This window comes from Lactuca virosa, chromosome 5 (assembly GCF_052849685.1).
Source record: "Lactuca virosa cultivar CGN04683 chromosome 5, Lactuca_virosa_CGN04683_v6, whole genome shotgun sequence".
In the NCBI taxonomy this organism is placed as follows: domain Eukaryota; kingdom Viridiplantae; phylum Streptophyta; class Magnoliopsida; order Asterales; family Asteraceae; genus Lactuca; species Lactuca virosa.
Genome location: NC_136430.1, coordinates 173779480 through 173794893, shown reverse-complemented (window position 1 = coordinate 173794893; position 15414 = coordinate 173779480). Strand labels below are relative to the sequence as shown.

The following is a 15414-nucleotide window of genomic DNA, read 5'->3' as shown; positions in this document are numbered from 1 at the left end:
ATTTCACATTTTTACAAAATTCAAAAGATTAATTTAAGAATGAAGTTGAAGGATGAAAAGAGGTAAAGGATGTGAATTGACAAGAATGTATCACACTTGTAGCCTTTTACATGCGAAGACTTGTAAATGATGTATATTAGTTTGGACTAAAATAACAAAGAATGCACTCAATTAGTCAAAATATGTAGAATAATGTATAGTTCAAGGACTATTTTTGTAATTTACCATTTTCTTTCCAAAACACAGTTTCAGCTCATTCAATTCCTACAAGGTCCTCTCTCTCCTCCACTCTGCTCAAACACGATTTTTTAGATTCCCAAAATCTCGTTGGGTTCCTGCATTGTGATTGATCAATCCATATACAAATGCATCTTCATATACATCATAAAAAGGTTCGAAATACATCAGCCACAAGAAAAAACCGCAGTTTCTGAAGTAAAAAAATGCAACTTTTCCATCTGGGTTTTGTTCTATCTTCGCTCTAACACTAATTTTTCACCCAAATTCACCATCATGGACTTCATGAAAGAGAAGCAAGTCAGGTTAATTTCTGCACATTTCACTCTCAATTTACTTATTCATACATCTTCTACAATCACGTATCAAACTTCCATCAAACAATTGCTGAAATTTTCAATCGAATCCAATAGGTTTTACACCGGCGAAAATGGAAAGTCAAACTTCGAACATTCATGGCAAATCCCAGAAAAGCAAATACCAGAACACAAGATTTCATCAGCCCCATTGCTAACGAATGGCGCTAAAAGTCATATGGGTGTTATTAAATTGGGGAAATCGAGAGTTCACCCAGAAGAAGCCACCGATTTAAACGGAAAAAGGGTTTTAGATCCTGGAAGCGAAGTGATCTTACAATGGAACAGAATGTTTCTTTTCTCTTGTTTAGTCGCCCTTTTCGTTGATCCCTTGTTTTTCTACCTCCCTTCAGTACAAATCAATGGTGGTTCTTCATGTATGCTGTCTGATTTGAATTTGGGGATTGTTGTTACTTGTTTACGAACAATTGCAGATATATTTTACATGTTGCACATATTTATAAAGTTCAGAACAGCTTATGTGTCTCCAAGTTCACGAGTTTTAGGAAGAGGTGAACTTGTTATGGATCCTGAAAAAATAGCAAAAAGGTACATGAAGTCGGATTTCTTCATTGATCTTGTTGCCACTTTGCCTCTTCCTCAGGTCTTTCATTTACTTGTTTATCATAACTTATAGCATCATACATTCATTTCTTCCTATTATAACATTCTAACTTTGAATTCTTTTTGAAAATGTTCATTCAGATTGTGATATGGTTTATTATTCCGGCTATTAGAACACAACATGCTGATCATACCACAAATGCCCTTGTATTAATTGTGCTCCTTCAATATATTCCAAGATTCTATCTTATTTTTCCATTGAGCTCTCAAATCATTAAAGCTACTGGAGTTGTCACCAAAACTGCTTGGGCTGGAGCTGCATATAATCTTGTGTTGTACATGTTAGCTAGTCATGTAAGCAACCCTTTCTTATTAAGACATTCTACTTTTTATTTCATTTTTCTTATAAAGATTAAAGACATTATATTTTGAAAAATCTACACATTTATAGTAGTGGAAATTTCTTTGTATTTCAATGACATTGCTATATTTGGGTAAAATTTTCAAAGTACAATGTTATAGTAAGAAGAAGTGAAAGTACATTGCTATTTCTTACATACAAAGTATGCATACAACATATGATTTTTAGCTAAATCATTTGACATTTATTTTGGTAGGTTTTAGGGGCATCATGGTACTTGTTGTCTTTTGAAAGACATGCAACATGTTGGAAATCCACATGCAGAAATGATGATGTTTCAATAAAATGTTTTCTTCCTTATTTGGATTGTGGTTCTTCAAATGATGATGAAAGGATAAAATGGGCAAATGGGACAAATCTTTTTAGTATTTGTGATCCTGATAACCCTGAAGGTTTTAATTATGGGATATTTGGAGATGCTGTTTCAAAAGGTGTTGTTTCCTCTAACTTTGTTGAAAAGTACTTCTACTGTTTATGGTGGGGCTTACAAAATTTGAGGTATTGTTCCACTAATATTTTGTTAAAATGATGATGAAAGTTCCAAGTTTTTTTGTTTTTTTTTTTTTTGTATTTTTCATAGAGTTTAATGTAAAAAGTAATGATTGGTTTTTATTGCATGCAGTTCGTATGGACAGAATTTGTCCACAAGCACATATATTGGAGAAACATCTTTTGCCATACTCATTGCCATTATGGGGCTCGTATTATTTGCACATTTAATTGGAAATATGCAGGTAAATATATTGCACTTTTTTTTTTCAAATAAATCGATGTAATTCTAATCCATGTGTAAGATACTTTATATCTTAGTTGTATACTTTTATTTTGTTCTATTACAACATCGTACTTCAAAAAAACAAATAGCATTGTGTTTTGAATTTTTATTTCATATCAGGACATTATACTTTGAAAAATATATTCAATTATAACAGCATAAATTTCTTTGTATTTGAGTATTTCTATAATTGGGTAGATTTTTCAAAGTACAATGTTGTAATAGGGTGAAATAAAAGTAGGGTGCTATATTAAATAAATTAATGTAAAAAAATGCAATAAATGGGTAGATTTTTCAAAGTACAACGCCTTGATAAGAAAAATATTGGAACTACAATGCTATATAAAAAGAAACGAAGTACAATTCTATAATAAACAAATACATAAAAGTACGTTGCTATTTCTTGCATCTAGCCCATAAAAATATGAACGAAACTATATTGGAATGACATTGCTATAATTAGGTAGATTCTTAAAGTTTACCGTTGTAATAGGACGAAATGAAAATAGGTTGCCATAACAAACAAATAAATGAAACTACATTGTTATTTATCACACTTAATCCTATTTTTAACAAACTTTACATTCTTGTAGACCTACCTACAATCCATCACGGTAAGGCTTGAGGAGTGGCGGCTGAGGCGGCGAGACACCGAGGAATGGATGAGACACCGCCAGCTCCCAAACGACTTACAAGAACGTGTCCGCAAGTTCGTACAGTATAAATGGCTCGCAACACGCGGAGTTGATGAAGAATCTATTTTACGCGCTTTACCGTCCGATCTCCGTCGAGATATCCAACGCCACTTGTGTCTCGATCTCGTTCGACGTGTAAGATTTGCAGTTCCGACATAATCATCAAATTACGTGTCTTATATGTCTGCTAGACATAAATATCTGCTAGACACTGGCTTTGATACCATGTTAAAATATATAGTGTCTTTATTAGACTCCAATATATATATAGAGACAGACAGGACTGTGTCTAGCTGATGTGGGACGCTAATAGTGTCATATCTTCTTTGTTTGTAGGTCCCGTTTTTCTCACAAATGGATGATCAACTACTCGACGCGATATGCGAGCGATTAGTCTCGTCGTTAAGCACCCAAGGCACGTTCATAGTACGGGAAGGCGATCCGGTTTCAGAAATGCTTTTTATCATTCGGGGAAGACTCGATAGTTCAACAACTAACGGAGGCCGAACTGGTTTTTTCAATTCGATTACTTTACGGCCCGGTGATTTTTGTGGCGAAGAGTTGCTTGCGTGGGCCCTACACCCGAAATCGACCCTAAATTTACCATCTTCAACGAGAACCGTAAAAGCCCTAAGCGAAGTGGAAGCGTTTGCATTACGTGCCGAGGATCTAAAGTTTGTTGCTAATCAGTTCCGGCGATTACACAGTAAAAAACTTCAACACACGTTTAGGTTTTACTCGTATCATTGGCGGACATGGGCGGCTTGTTTTATTCAGGCGGCTTGGCGGCGGATTAAGAAGCGGAGAATGGCGTGGAATCTTAGTATGAGTGAATCGTCGTATAGGCCCGATGATGATGATGATCATCATCATGGTTATGATGATGATGATGAGCGGATGGATGAAATGGACCACCACGAGGAGGCGGCAGCGGAGGCGGTGTATGATGGGAATCCGGCGAAGCAGAATTTGAATGTTACGATATTGGCTTCGAGATTTGCAGCGAATACGAGGCGAGGGATGTTGAAAACGAAGGATGTTGAGTTGATTAAGTTACAGAAGCCGGATGAACCTGACTTCTCGGCCGATCCTGATGACGATTAGTTATACTGGATACGGATACTGATATGGATACGGATAATATGATACAAATGCAGATATGGGTGCATGATACATGATACTTGTGTAGTTAGTGGTATGTGGGTATTTATGAAATACTTCAATAGCGTGTCAATATGTACTATTAAGTGATCGATTAAGCATGATTAAACGTTCCGATATGATTGAATATTGACTTAACGAATAACAAATGTTTAATACGATTTAAACTAATTGCTTGACAAGATTTTTCCGCACCATGATGTATTATAGATTGTGCTGGATTCAAATATGAGTACATTTTTTCGTGAATTGTTTACATTAAGATCTTATATGGAAGTGAAAGCCCAAACTGCCAAACTGTTTTAAATGCGGGAAATCTACACACAACTCTTGCTATTTTATATTTTTTGGCAATATTGTATTAGGTTTATGTCACTTTTTGGCATCAGGGCTACCATGGAAAAGAGAAAGGGTGGAATTGTCTTGCTAGTTTATTATTGGAATTTATAGTTGAGTAAGGATATGTCCAAGATTTCACTCATCCAACTTTTAAAGTTTCGAGTCAAGAATTAGGTCCTATAACTGATTATCCCGAACCCCGAAAGTTTGAGGTCCGGACTCATAGAGTCCGGAGGCAAGAGCGTTGTTATAGGTTTATGGGCTTTGAGCCAGCCGGACCCTTAGTGGGACAAGATGATGTATCCACAACACCATCGAGTATCGACCCTACTACCCCATCACCATCGACCCCAATTGGAACTAAAAAGAAGTCTATAATTAGAACAAATAACATAAATTTCTAAATTATAATAGTCTGGCCAAAAAGAGCCATAATCCTATTTTATTTTGTACCATGCAAAACATGTCTTTTATGTCAGCCAGTTTAGGGTTTATGGTGTTGTGAGTGCTTTGGAATTGTTTCATGTTATATTGGGTAATGTTGTGATCTAGACAACAATTGGCAGTCTAAACGGTACATGTGTATGACGGTTGCATCATGGCTATTGATGATAAGGCCTTCGCGGTTACTTTATGTCTATGCTGTTAGCCGATTTGAGATGGTGTTAGGAATGAATTCATTTGAAACCAATGGTCGAAATTTTGTATGACGAAGATAATTAATGAAGTATAATGACAAAAGTTATCATGAGAATTAATTGTCTAGATTAAGAAAAAACACTATTTTTTTTAATTGTTTTGAATTTAGAGGAAATTATAATTTAAATTGGAAATGTTAAATAAAACAAAATAGTATACTTTAAATGATCTTGTCGTAACATGTTAATATCGGAATATGTGTGCGAAAAAATTATACTAACTGATTATATATGAGATTATGTCGCACACTAAAAGCCTTAAAAGATTTGAAATAAATAATAAGTATTTTTTCTTTTTGATAAAATTTATTAGGGTTTTTGTCATGAAAACCCCATAAAGTTAGACTTTTGGTCGTAAATGGTCAGTTAACATTTTTTTTTGCACCTTTTAAATAATTTAACTCAAAAACTACCCGTCCCAATTGCCATTTTTCGAAGAAAAAAAGAAGGTTTGTCGGTATTTTAAGTGACATGGACCTTGACTGATTGAATTGCCCTTCTCCTTTGTCCACATCACTTATTCCACCAGTGATGAACTTAAAAAAAATTGTTTAACCCTCTTTCGATTTCAATTACATGGTACTCAAAGAGAAAAAGCATCGATATGTATTAGTAAAAGAGAGGGACGACAACTAAAGTTTACAAAGACGACATTTTCTCTGTAAGTGTTTGTTGATCTCTGGTTTTTTCATAGTATGTTACGTGAACTAAACTGCATGGCAAATAACAATCCAGATGGTATTTATCTGAAAGTAGATCTAAACTTTAATGGTGTTTTTGTCATATCCCCACGTTCTTATACTGGAGGTGATAATTTCTTGTTTATCGATGTTGATTTTGTCGGAATGGATTTGGGTGGGTGTGCTGAGCTCCTTCAACGATTCATAGGAGAAGTTATTAAGAAACTTTACTAGTGCCTAAGGAACCGACCTTTATCATATGGCATTAGGTCCATAGAAAATGAATTAGATTACGTCCATTTTCTAGATATAACTTATGAAGAACCCGAAATATCAATATACATATATTTGGACCATATTGGGGATGGTTTGGATGACTGGTTTGACTCAAATAATAATGAAATTGGGTCTATAATATAAGGTAAGGATAAGTAAGTTGGCGAGGATAAAGAACTTGGTGAGGGTAGAGAATTGGCGAGGATAGAGAACCTACAGAAAAATCCTCTATGTTTGAAGATGAAATCATTCAAGATGATATTACTTAGTTAAACAAGAGCATTGATGATGATTTTCTAGCTAAGTTGTGTCCTAATGTAGGAGAGAATGTAGTAAATGATGAGAAATAATAGAATGTAAATGAGGAAGTCCATGCTACATTTAATCCAACCCTTACACTGGAAACAACAAAATCCGATTTTAGGGATGAGATTTGAGAACCCTAAACAGCTTAAGAGCGTGTTATGAAATTATGATGTTGCAAATGGATATCAACTTTGTTTCTCCAAAAATGATAGTAAAAGTTTAGATATAATATGAAATTCCTAGATCATTTGAGATTCATTGAATTGTTCAATGGCATGTTTAATCTCAGATTATGCTCTTCAATTTGTGATTGGGATGTCGATGATCACAAACAAGATATGAATAACCATGCAAACCCGCGTGACATGCTCGAGGTCATTTATGATCTCGCATTGATGTGTCGGTTAACCACACGCGCTCCATCAATAACCATAAATTCGAGTATGTGCCCTCATTTCATATTTGTAGTCCCACATTGCTGTGTCGATTAACCACACACACTCCACTAACGACTCACAAAGAAATGATGTGCGTTTTCATGGATTAGCATACAATTTCATATTTTTCCTAAAGTAACTAGAGTGAGATTTTATAGAAGGTTCTAGTATGTTATACATTATACTTTTAATGTGATTATTTCCTATTAAATATGTTCGGCTAACGACCCTCCACCATACAAAGAAGCAGTGGGTGAAAAGGACACTCATTCAACGGTCATTTTATAATTCGTTTCTTTATACATCTCTTATAGTATGGCTTCATGAATGAGGCGTACTAGAGATTCGACTGACTATTAAGTTTTAATGATACATATAGTATTATACTCTTATACATATGTATAAGGTGTATTTTAAAACTCTTTAAATTTCAAGGTTCAAATCATATTAATTCAATTAACCTTTAATTAATTAATATTTGAACAAAATAAGATATATGAATTATCCTTAATTAAACTTTTAATTAGTTAATATAAATATTATCAAAGGATAACTATATTATCTTACAATTGGAAAATTACCTTATTCAAAACTTATTTTTATTTAAATTAGGATTTCTAATTATCTAGTTATAATATTCAGATTTTAAACATTTAAAATAAGATGTATTAACTAATAATAATCCTATCTTTTGAATAAGGCATGATAATCTCAAAATCAAATTTCAAGCAGTTTCCACGACGTAGCAGAGGGCTACCCATGTCGTGGCCAGAAGAAATTGTCGAATTTTTTTTGTTTTTTTTTTGTTTCATCTATTATGCACTATCAATTCAAAATGCATGGATCCGATACCACTATTGGGGTTTTTAGGTTACAATTCAATTATACATGCGAAATTTCACTTAACTTTTAAGGGTACATGCAACCTAAATTGGATATATGTCTTTTCACTATTAATAACAACAGACTTATGAAACAAAAACTATAAACCCTATGAAATTAAATTCATGAATAGAACCACATACCTTTTGCTTGATTTGAAACAAGTTAATCAAAAACCCTTTGTAGTTTCTTTGGAAAACTAGCTCTAAAAGTATGGTAGCCTCTAATGCATCACACCTAAAACTCAAGAAACCCTATGATTGAAGAAGAGATGGGAAAGGAAGGAGAATTTTTAGAATTCCCTTGTGGAATAGGTTAGCCAAAAATACAAGGGTTAATCCCCTTTATATAGCTGCTTGATAATCCCAGAATCCCTAGATTTGAACTTAAAATAATAATATTTCAAATCAGTATTTATCTAGTTTCCTTTTATCAGTTGGAGGCTTCCAGGAGACCTATCCAAGGGTGTAAAAATGGTCCACCCCTTAGGAGGGTTCTAGATCCTCTCTTTTGTTCAACTATTGAACAATTACAACTCAATCCTTGTACCTTTAGTTAAATCTAATTAACCCAAAATTAATTTTGATTAATTCTTAATTAATTATTACCATTTCTGATTAGTATATTAATCATATAATATATTAATAAATCATTTATCTCTTTCCTTTGATCAATCCAAACCATTTCCTGGTTATGAGGGCAACCCCAAAAGGACTTTACTTTTATTCATCAATATTATACCAATTTAGTTAGGACCTTAGACACCTTAATCCAACAGTTAAAACTAAATTAGACTTAGCAGATGCCCTAAAAGCATATCAAACAGTCGTAGATAGCCGAGAGGAAATTCATTGATCCTATCACTCACGGAGCTTCAGTCAAAGATAAAAGGAAAAAGTGTGGCAACATGGCAGTCATATAAGATAAGTCCAAAGAAGTCACTTCAACAGTCCAAGGACTTAAATAGAGAAGAGCAAGCTCAACTTGATAGGGCATTGAAAGAAAGTATATTTTATCAACAGGTTAAGGAGCAACCTTATTTCCTTCCCGTAATCTCTCCCTTTAATCATCAGACAAGGATTTTTTTATCACCACCTAACACCCCTCAAAACCTACAAACTTCTTACAATGGATTTTAAATAGTTGGATCTACCAATTTCTCTATTATCTCACTACTATTAAAAATTTCAAGGTTTCCTAACGCACCCGTTAATGGTCAAATTTTAAATGAAAATAAACGACTTGACCAATTTCACAGTACTCATGCCAAGCCACAAAACAAATTTTGGTCAATCCATTAAATAATTTTCATTTCTAGATGTGGAAAGAAGAACTTTGTGTGTCTATCTCAAAAGCTTTCTTTCATTCTTAGAATATCATATGAGGTGATATGTGCATATTTAACCATATATTTTGGTTAATATCTTAATACTTTTTGGCTAATTTGTCTTAATTACTGAACAAAAAGTATTTAATTATGTTTAAATTGTATTTTTAGCCTAAAAGACATGCCCGAGTTGAAAAGGAAGCAGGATTAGCAAACGGAAGCTCGGGAAATAAAGAAAGAAGAAATTAAGCAAAAAGAGGGAAGGACTCGGCGAGTTGGTCCTCAACTTGTCGAGTAGATAGGAATATTCGCGAACCCTTGAAGACTTGTCGTACACAGCTTTTAAGTGATGGACTCGCCGAGCCGGTCTATGGACTCGACGAGTCGCCCCTGTTTTCAGAAAACTATATAAAGGGCACAAATTCACGAGACAAGGACTTCTCTCTGGAACTTTGGAGCGTCTAATCTGTGAGGAAAAGGATTCTTGGAGCTCTGAAACTCGAGATTGCACCCTAGATACCAATTTGGAAGAGATCTAAAGGCAAAATTCATTCTCTTTCCCTTAATCTTTTGATTAGAATATGTTTTTAGTTTTTTGAGATGTTTTCTGCTATAAATATGAGCTAAAAATCATAACTTCTATTTAGGCTAGATGAATTTATAACTATGGTTTGATTTTATGGTTGGATTAATTAGATTTGGTGAATTTGTCTTGTTGAGCCTGTTAAAGACCCTTATGTATTGATTATGATTATTTTTCTGTTAATAGTCAAGTTATTGAGTTGCATGAATATCATCTTAATTGCTTGAATCATACGGATTTGTGAACACAATATTGTATGCCTAGTATTAGTTATTATGAACCTAGGATTAACTAGAAAAATAAGTAAATCAATGTGTAAGCATGTATGATGAACAACCATACATGAGTTAATTAAACTGATAAATTTAGTTAATATTACAAGTCTCACTTGATCCGAATTTGTAATCTAGTAAGCTTGTTAGTTTAATTAATTGGTCACTTTTTAAATTAATTAGTTTGCTAAGGATTAGTAATAATGAATATGAACCTAATCACATTAAATCGGTAGCCATTGACAAATTAATCCATTGCACTTGCCATGAAATCAACCATTGGAATAAATGATTCGAACCTGAACATAAGTCTCTTTTAATATTGAATCTAGTGACCTTTTATTTGCATTAGTTGTTAGTTATTTTAGGTTGAGTGTTAGTCATGTATTTAAGTTTCTAGTCTTGCAAAACTAGAGAAAACCATTCTTTTTATTGTTAGTTTTAATTAGATAATTTTAGTAGTTAGTTTAATTATTACCATTCCCTGTGTTCGATACCCTACTTGCTTAAACTAAACTGCTATCGATAGGTACACTACCTGCGTGTGTTTGTTTTTATTTGAGTTTGTTAGGATTAAAACTAGTTCGCTCTACACACATCAATTTTTTGGAGCCGTTGTCGGGGAACGATTTTAAATAGTTATTTTAATTGATAGAGTTATCGATCCTTTGTGTAAGATTTATCTTGCACAAAGTTACCATTTTAGCAAATTAGTCATTTAGTTTAAGTTCTAGTTTGTCTTAAAAAAATTTAGTTTTTAGTTTCTGTTTTACCATTTGAACTGACTCGACGAGTCCATCACATTTTTTATTTTCGTTTTTCGTTTTCATTTTGTTCTTTTTACGCATGTTTTTCTGTTTTCTTTCAGGTATTTTATGACCCGAGGATCCAACTCTTCATTACTTCCACCACTTGAAGACCTGGAATCAACTTTTCTCAAGAACAAGGACAATACCGAAGGAAATACCCCAAAGAAATCACCTTTTAAGAGTCTCAAATCGGTTTTTGGAAAGAAGAAGGGAAAGAAAGTGGGGGAATCCAGCAACACAAAGGAGGACACCGAGTATGAAACCGAGAAGGAAGAAAGCGGATCTGAATTTGAAGGAAGCGACATAGAAGGCGAACTAAGAAACACCATGGCTGATATCGGAGAAATACCAATGGGAGATTACAAGAGAAGAATGCGTGACGACACCAGGTCGGGACTCGTGCAACCCACGATTCCAGCGACTGCTAAATTTGAACTAAAAGGCCACATACTCGCCCAACTCAAGGAAATCCCATTCTACGGGAAACATCACGAAGACGCATACAAGCATATCGAGGAGTTCAACGACATAGCCGACTACTTCAATATTCCTAATGTACCTCGGGAGACTGTCTTGCTTTGTATGCTACCAGTTACATTTAAGGGAGTCGTGAAAGATTGGCTGAAATCACTCCCTCCAGGGTCTATCACCACATGGGCTAAAATGCTTGAAGAATTCATCGATCAATTTTGCCCCCCCTCCAAAATAGAAAAATTGAAGAAGGCAATTGCAAACTTTGAACAACAAGTGGGAGAGTCACTTTATGAGGCGTGGGAAAGGTACAAAGGCTTGTTAAGGAATTGCCCCCACCATGATCTTAACATTCAACAAGAGGTCTCCATTTTCTATGATGGAGTAAACGTGACGACTAGGCAACTCCTTGATTCCCAAGGACCACTCACGAAGAAAATTTTTGGTGTTATAAAGGAGCTAATTGAAGAATTCTATAAGCATTCTAGAGAATATCATAATCAAAGGAACGACTCAGCTCGAGGGGTAGTGAACTCAGTCAATGATAGTATGGCATCCGTGATGGCTAAATTAGAAAGTATGGACCGAAGAATGACAAAGATGGATTAATCCATCCATGCCATCCGGGTGGGATGTGAAAACTATAGCGGGCCTCACCATACTAAAGATTGTGATCTAGACGAACATGGGAACCGGAAAGTGCAAGTATGTTACTCAAGTGGTGATAGATATGACGAGGATTGACGAAAACCGAAAAAAGAGTTGCTACCTATGACGAGTACAAGAATGCAAAGGATAAGAAGTATAGGATGAAGACAAGAGGGTTCTATCAAAAGGAGGAGCAGGTGCAAGAAAAGAAATTGGACTTTGAAGATATGCTCACAAGATTTGCAGCTGCATCTGAGAAAAGGCACAACGACACCGATACTGCAATAAGAGAACAACAAGACATGATGAAAGAGCAACAAGCATTGATGAGAAATTACCAGGCCTCTATTCTAAACATTGAAAAACAGCTGGGCCAACTTCCGAGCAATACCGAGAAATACCGAGAAAAATCCAAGAGGAGCTCAAATCAACATTGTGACTGATGGGTTTTGAGCAAAAGAACATTCCTATGTGCACTTGCAAAACCCTAAAGCTTTGAATCTAGGTTTCTCTATTGTACATGCAAATCATCTAAAGCTATAAAACCCTAGATCTAGCATATGAAATTCGAAATCAATAATCAAAACAAGTTTAGATGATTACCTTTCACAAGTAGCAAGAATCTACAGCTTCAAAAGCTTAGTATCACAATTGTAATACCTCTAATGGCTCACATACACCAAGGCAAGAAGATGATATTGAAGAGAGGGAATGTAGGCTCCAAATTCGGCTCTAGAACTCTTAGGAATAAGTGGTAGCCGATTTGGGTGCCCTGGGGTCCCTTATATAGGTGTGCTGCTAGGGTTTCAGTCAAAACCCTAATTGGATAGCTTAGGCCTTAAGCAGTCCAAAGAACCTTATGGAATAAGGCCATGGACGAAATCATAGTGGGCTTCCACTCTAATTTTCGTCCCCCTTATATCCATAAGGATATACAGCCCAAAATCCAATTATCTTATAATTGCAATTCCAGTCCCCTTTATTTAATTAATCTCTTTTAGTCACAAAATTAATTCTTCATTAATTATTGACCAATATTAATTAAACAATATGATTTCTCTTTTAATATATTATTCTTATAATATATTAATAAACCATAATATCCTCTCTCTCCATTAATCATCCATTCAATTTGCTTTAGTGAAGGCAACCCAAAAGGACCGTGCTACTATTGGGTCAAGTATATACCAAATATAGTTATGGTCTTAGAAACCTAATCCAACAGTGACGACTAGAAGTGGGAAGATAATTACCCCTCTGACACCTATAATGAATGAGAATACAAAAGAAGTGCAGGAGGAGCAAAATGAAGACCCGAAATCCCAAACAGTCGACCCTACTCGTTGAGTCAGGGATAAGGACTCGACGAGTCCACAGTTTGAGCAAAAAAAATGATCCCCCTTTGAAACCTTATCAAACTCCATTGCCATTTCCAAGCCGGTCTAGACAAGAGAAGCAGAATGAAGATTATCAAAAGTTCTCGGAACACATCAAAGCCCTCCAAATCAATAGTCCTTTCATCGAAGCGGTTGTACAAATGCCCAAGTATGCAAAATTCTTAAAGGAGCTACTTACTAATCGAAAGAAGTTGGAAAAGGTGTCCAAGGTGGTGCTTAATGAGGATTGTTCAGCCGCAATGTTGAACAAATTACCAAAGAAGATGGGGGACTCGGGTAGCTTAACTTCGCCATGCCAACTCGGGAACCTGGCTACTAGTTATGCATTAGCGGATTCGGGGGCTAGTGTTAATCTCATATCATACTCTTTCTTTAAGAAGTTGAACCTTCCGGAGCCAAAACCAATCCGTATGGCAATTCATTTAGCAAATAAGATGGTGACATTTCCAAGGGGAATATGCGAGGATTTATTGGTCAAAGTTGATAAATTCGTATTCCCCGCAGACTTCATAGTTTTAGATATGGAAGAGGACCACCAAGTACCGATCATTATTGGAAGACCTTTCCTAAACACCGCAAGTGCCATAGTAGATATGAGAGAATCCAAGCTCACCCTTCGGGTGGGAGATGAGTCAGTTACATTTGGAGTTGATCAAGCCATGAAGCATTCCAAGTGTAGTGATGACACGACATTTTCGGTGGACACATTGGAAAAACTAATGGAAGAATGGAAAGACGACCACCCAAACGAACCCGCCCTTGCCTTTAAAGAAAATTTTGATGCTGAAAAAGACTTAAAGGAGATAGAAAAACTGCTAGAAGAAGCTGAATATGAAGAAATAATCAGAAATGCAGAAAGATCGACTCGCCGAGTCGCAGGAACTGACTCGACGAGTCCGCTTAAAAAATCGCGATCAGATGGGGATTTTGGCCTGGACTCGACGAGTCCCCTCTCTGGAATCGACGTGTTCAGTGTACAAAATACAAAATTAGAGCTGAAAACTCTGGCTGCACATTTGGAATACGCATTTCTTGAAGAAGGTGATGAAAAGCCAGTTATCATTGCTTCTGACCTCACCAAAGCTGAAAAAGAAGAGTTAGTTCAAGTTTTAAAGAAAAGGAAGAATGCCATCACATGGAAAGTTACCAATATAAAAGGAATAAGTCCTTCATATTGTTCCCATAAGATAATTCTTGAAGAAGGTGCAAAGCCGGTAGTGCAACACCAAAGGCGTTTAAACTCGAACATGCAAGAGGTGGTCAAGAATGGCTATTCCCGTTCAAGTAGTGCCAAAGAAAGGAGGGATGACGGTCGTCACAAACGTTAAGAACGAGGTTCTACCTACACGAATGGTAATCGATTGGCGGGTATCCATCGATTACCGAAAGCTAAACGATGCCACTTGCAAAGACCACTTTCCTCTCCCTTTTATTGATCAAATGCTTGAGTTTTTATCGGGCCATATCTATTATTGTTGTTTAGATGGGTTTTCAGGCTATTTTCAAATCCCCATAGACCCAATTGATCAAGAGAAGACCACTTTTGCTTGTCCAAGTGGAACATTTGCTTATCGACGCATGTCTTTTGGGTTATGCAATGCGTCGGTGACCTTCCAAAGATGCATGACGGCGATATTCCATGACATGATGGAAAAATTCATGGAAGTATTCATGGATGATTTTTATATTTTTGGCTCTTCTTTTCATGATTGTCTTACTAACCTTGATTTGATGCTTGCTAGGTGTGAAAAGACCAATCTAGTATTGAATTGGGAGAAATGTCACTTTATGGTGAAAGAAGGCATTGTATTAGGCCACAAAGTACCCAAGGTGGGGATTGAGGTGGATCGGACGAAAATTGACACTATTGCTAAATTTCTAGGTCACGCGGGTATTTTTCTAGGTCACGCGGGTATTTACCGCCGCTTTATTAAAGACTTTTCAAAAAATTACTAGACCTCTAACTCAACTACTTTTGAAAGATGCACCTTTTAATTTTTCTAAAGAATGTTTAGCTTCTTTTGAAATTTTGAAAGAAAAATTGACTAACGTCCCGATCATTATCGCCCCGAATTGGAAC

The 15414-nt window shown here is 35.6% G+C and overlaps 2 protein-coding genes and 1 non-coding gene across 3 annotated transcripts; 2 read left to right on the top strand and 1 right to left on the bottom strand.

Annotated features, from left to right (window-relative positions):
* Nucleotides 1–270: 270 nt before the first annotated feature.
* LOC145113395 (putative cyclic nucleotide-gated ion channel 14) lies at nucleotides 271–4391 on the top strand. The gene is made up of 7 exons (XM_079049496.1): nucleotides 271–542; nucleotides 651–1197; nucleotides 1299–1511; nucleotides 1775–2076; nucleotides 2201–2312; nucleotides 2947–3183; nucleotides 3385–4391. The coding sequence occupies exons 1-7, from the start codon at nucleotides 514–516 to the stop codon at nucleotides 4150–4152; spliced, it is 2208 nt and encodes a 735-aa protein (XP_078905622.1). The 5' UTR covers nucleotides 271–513; the 3' UTR covers nucleotides 4153–4391.
* Nucleotides 4392–11529: 7138 nt separating this feature from the next.
* Nucleotides 11530–11636, bottom strand: LOC145118058 (small nucleolar RNA R71). The gene has a single exon (XR_013713042.1). It is a non-coding gene; the product is annotated as a small nucleolar RNA R71 (small nucleolar RNA).
* Nucleotides 11637–13474: 1838 nt separating this feature from the next.
* LOC145112044 (uncharacterized) lies at nucleotides 13475–14662 on the top strand. The gene has a single exon (XM_079048256.1). The coding sequence runs from the start codon at nucleotides 13475–13477 to the stop codon at nucleotides 14660–14662; it is 1188 nt and encodes a 395-aa protein (XP_078904382.1).
* The last annotated feature ends 752 nt before the right edge of the window (nucleotides 14663–15414 follow it).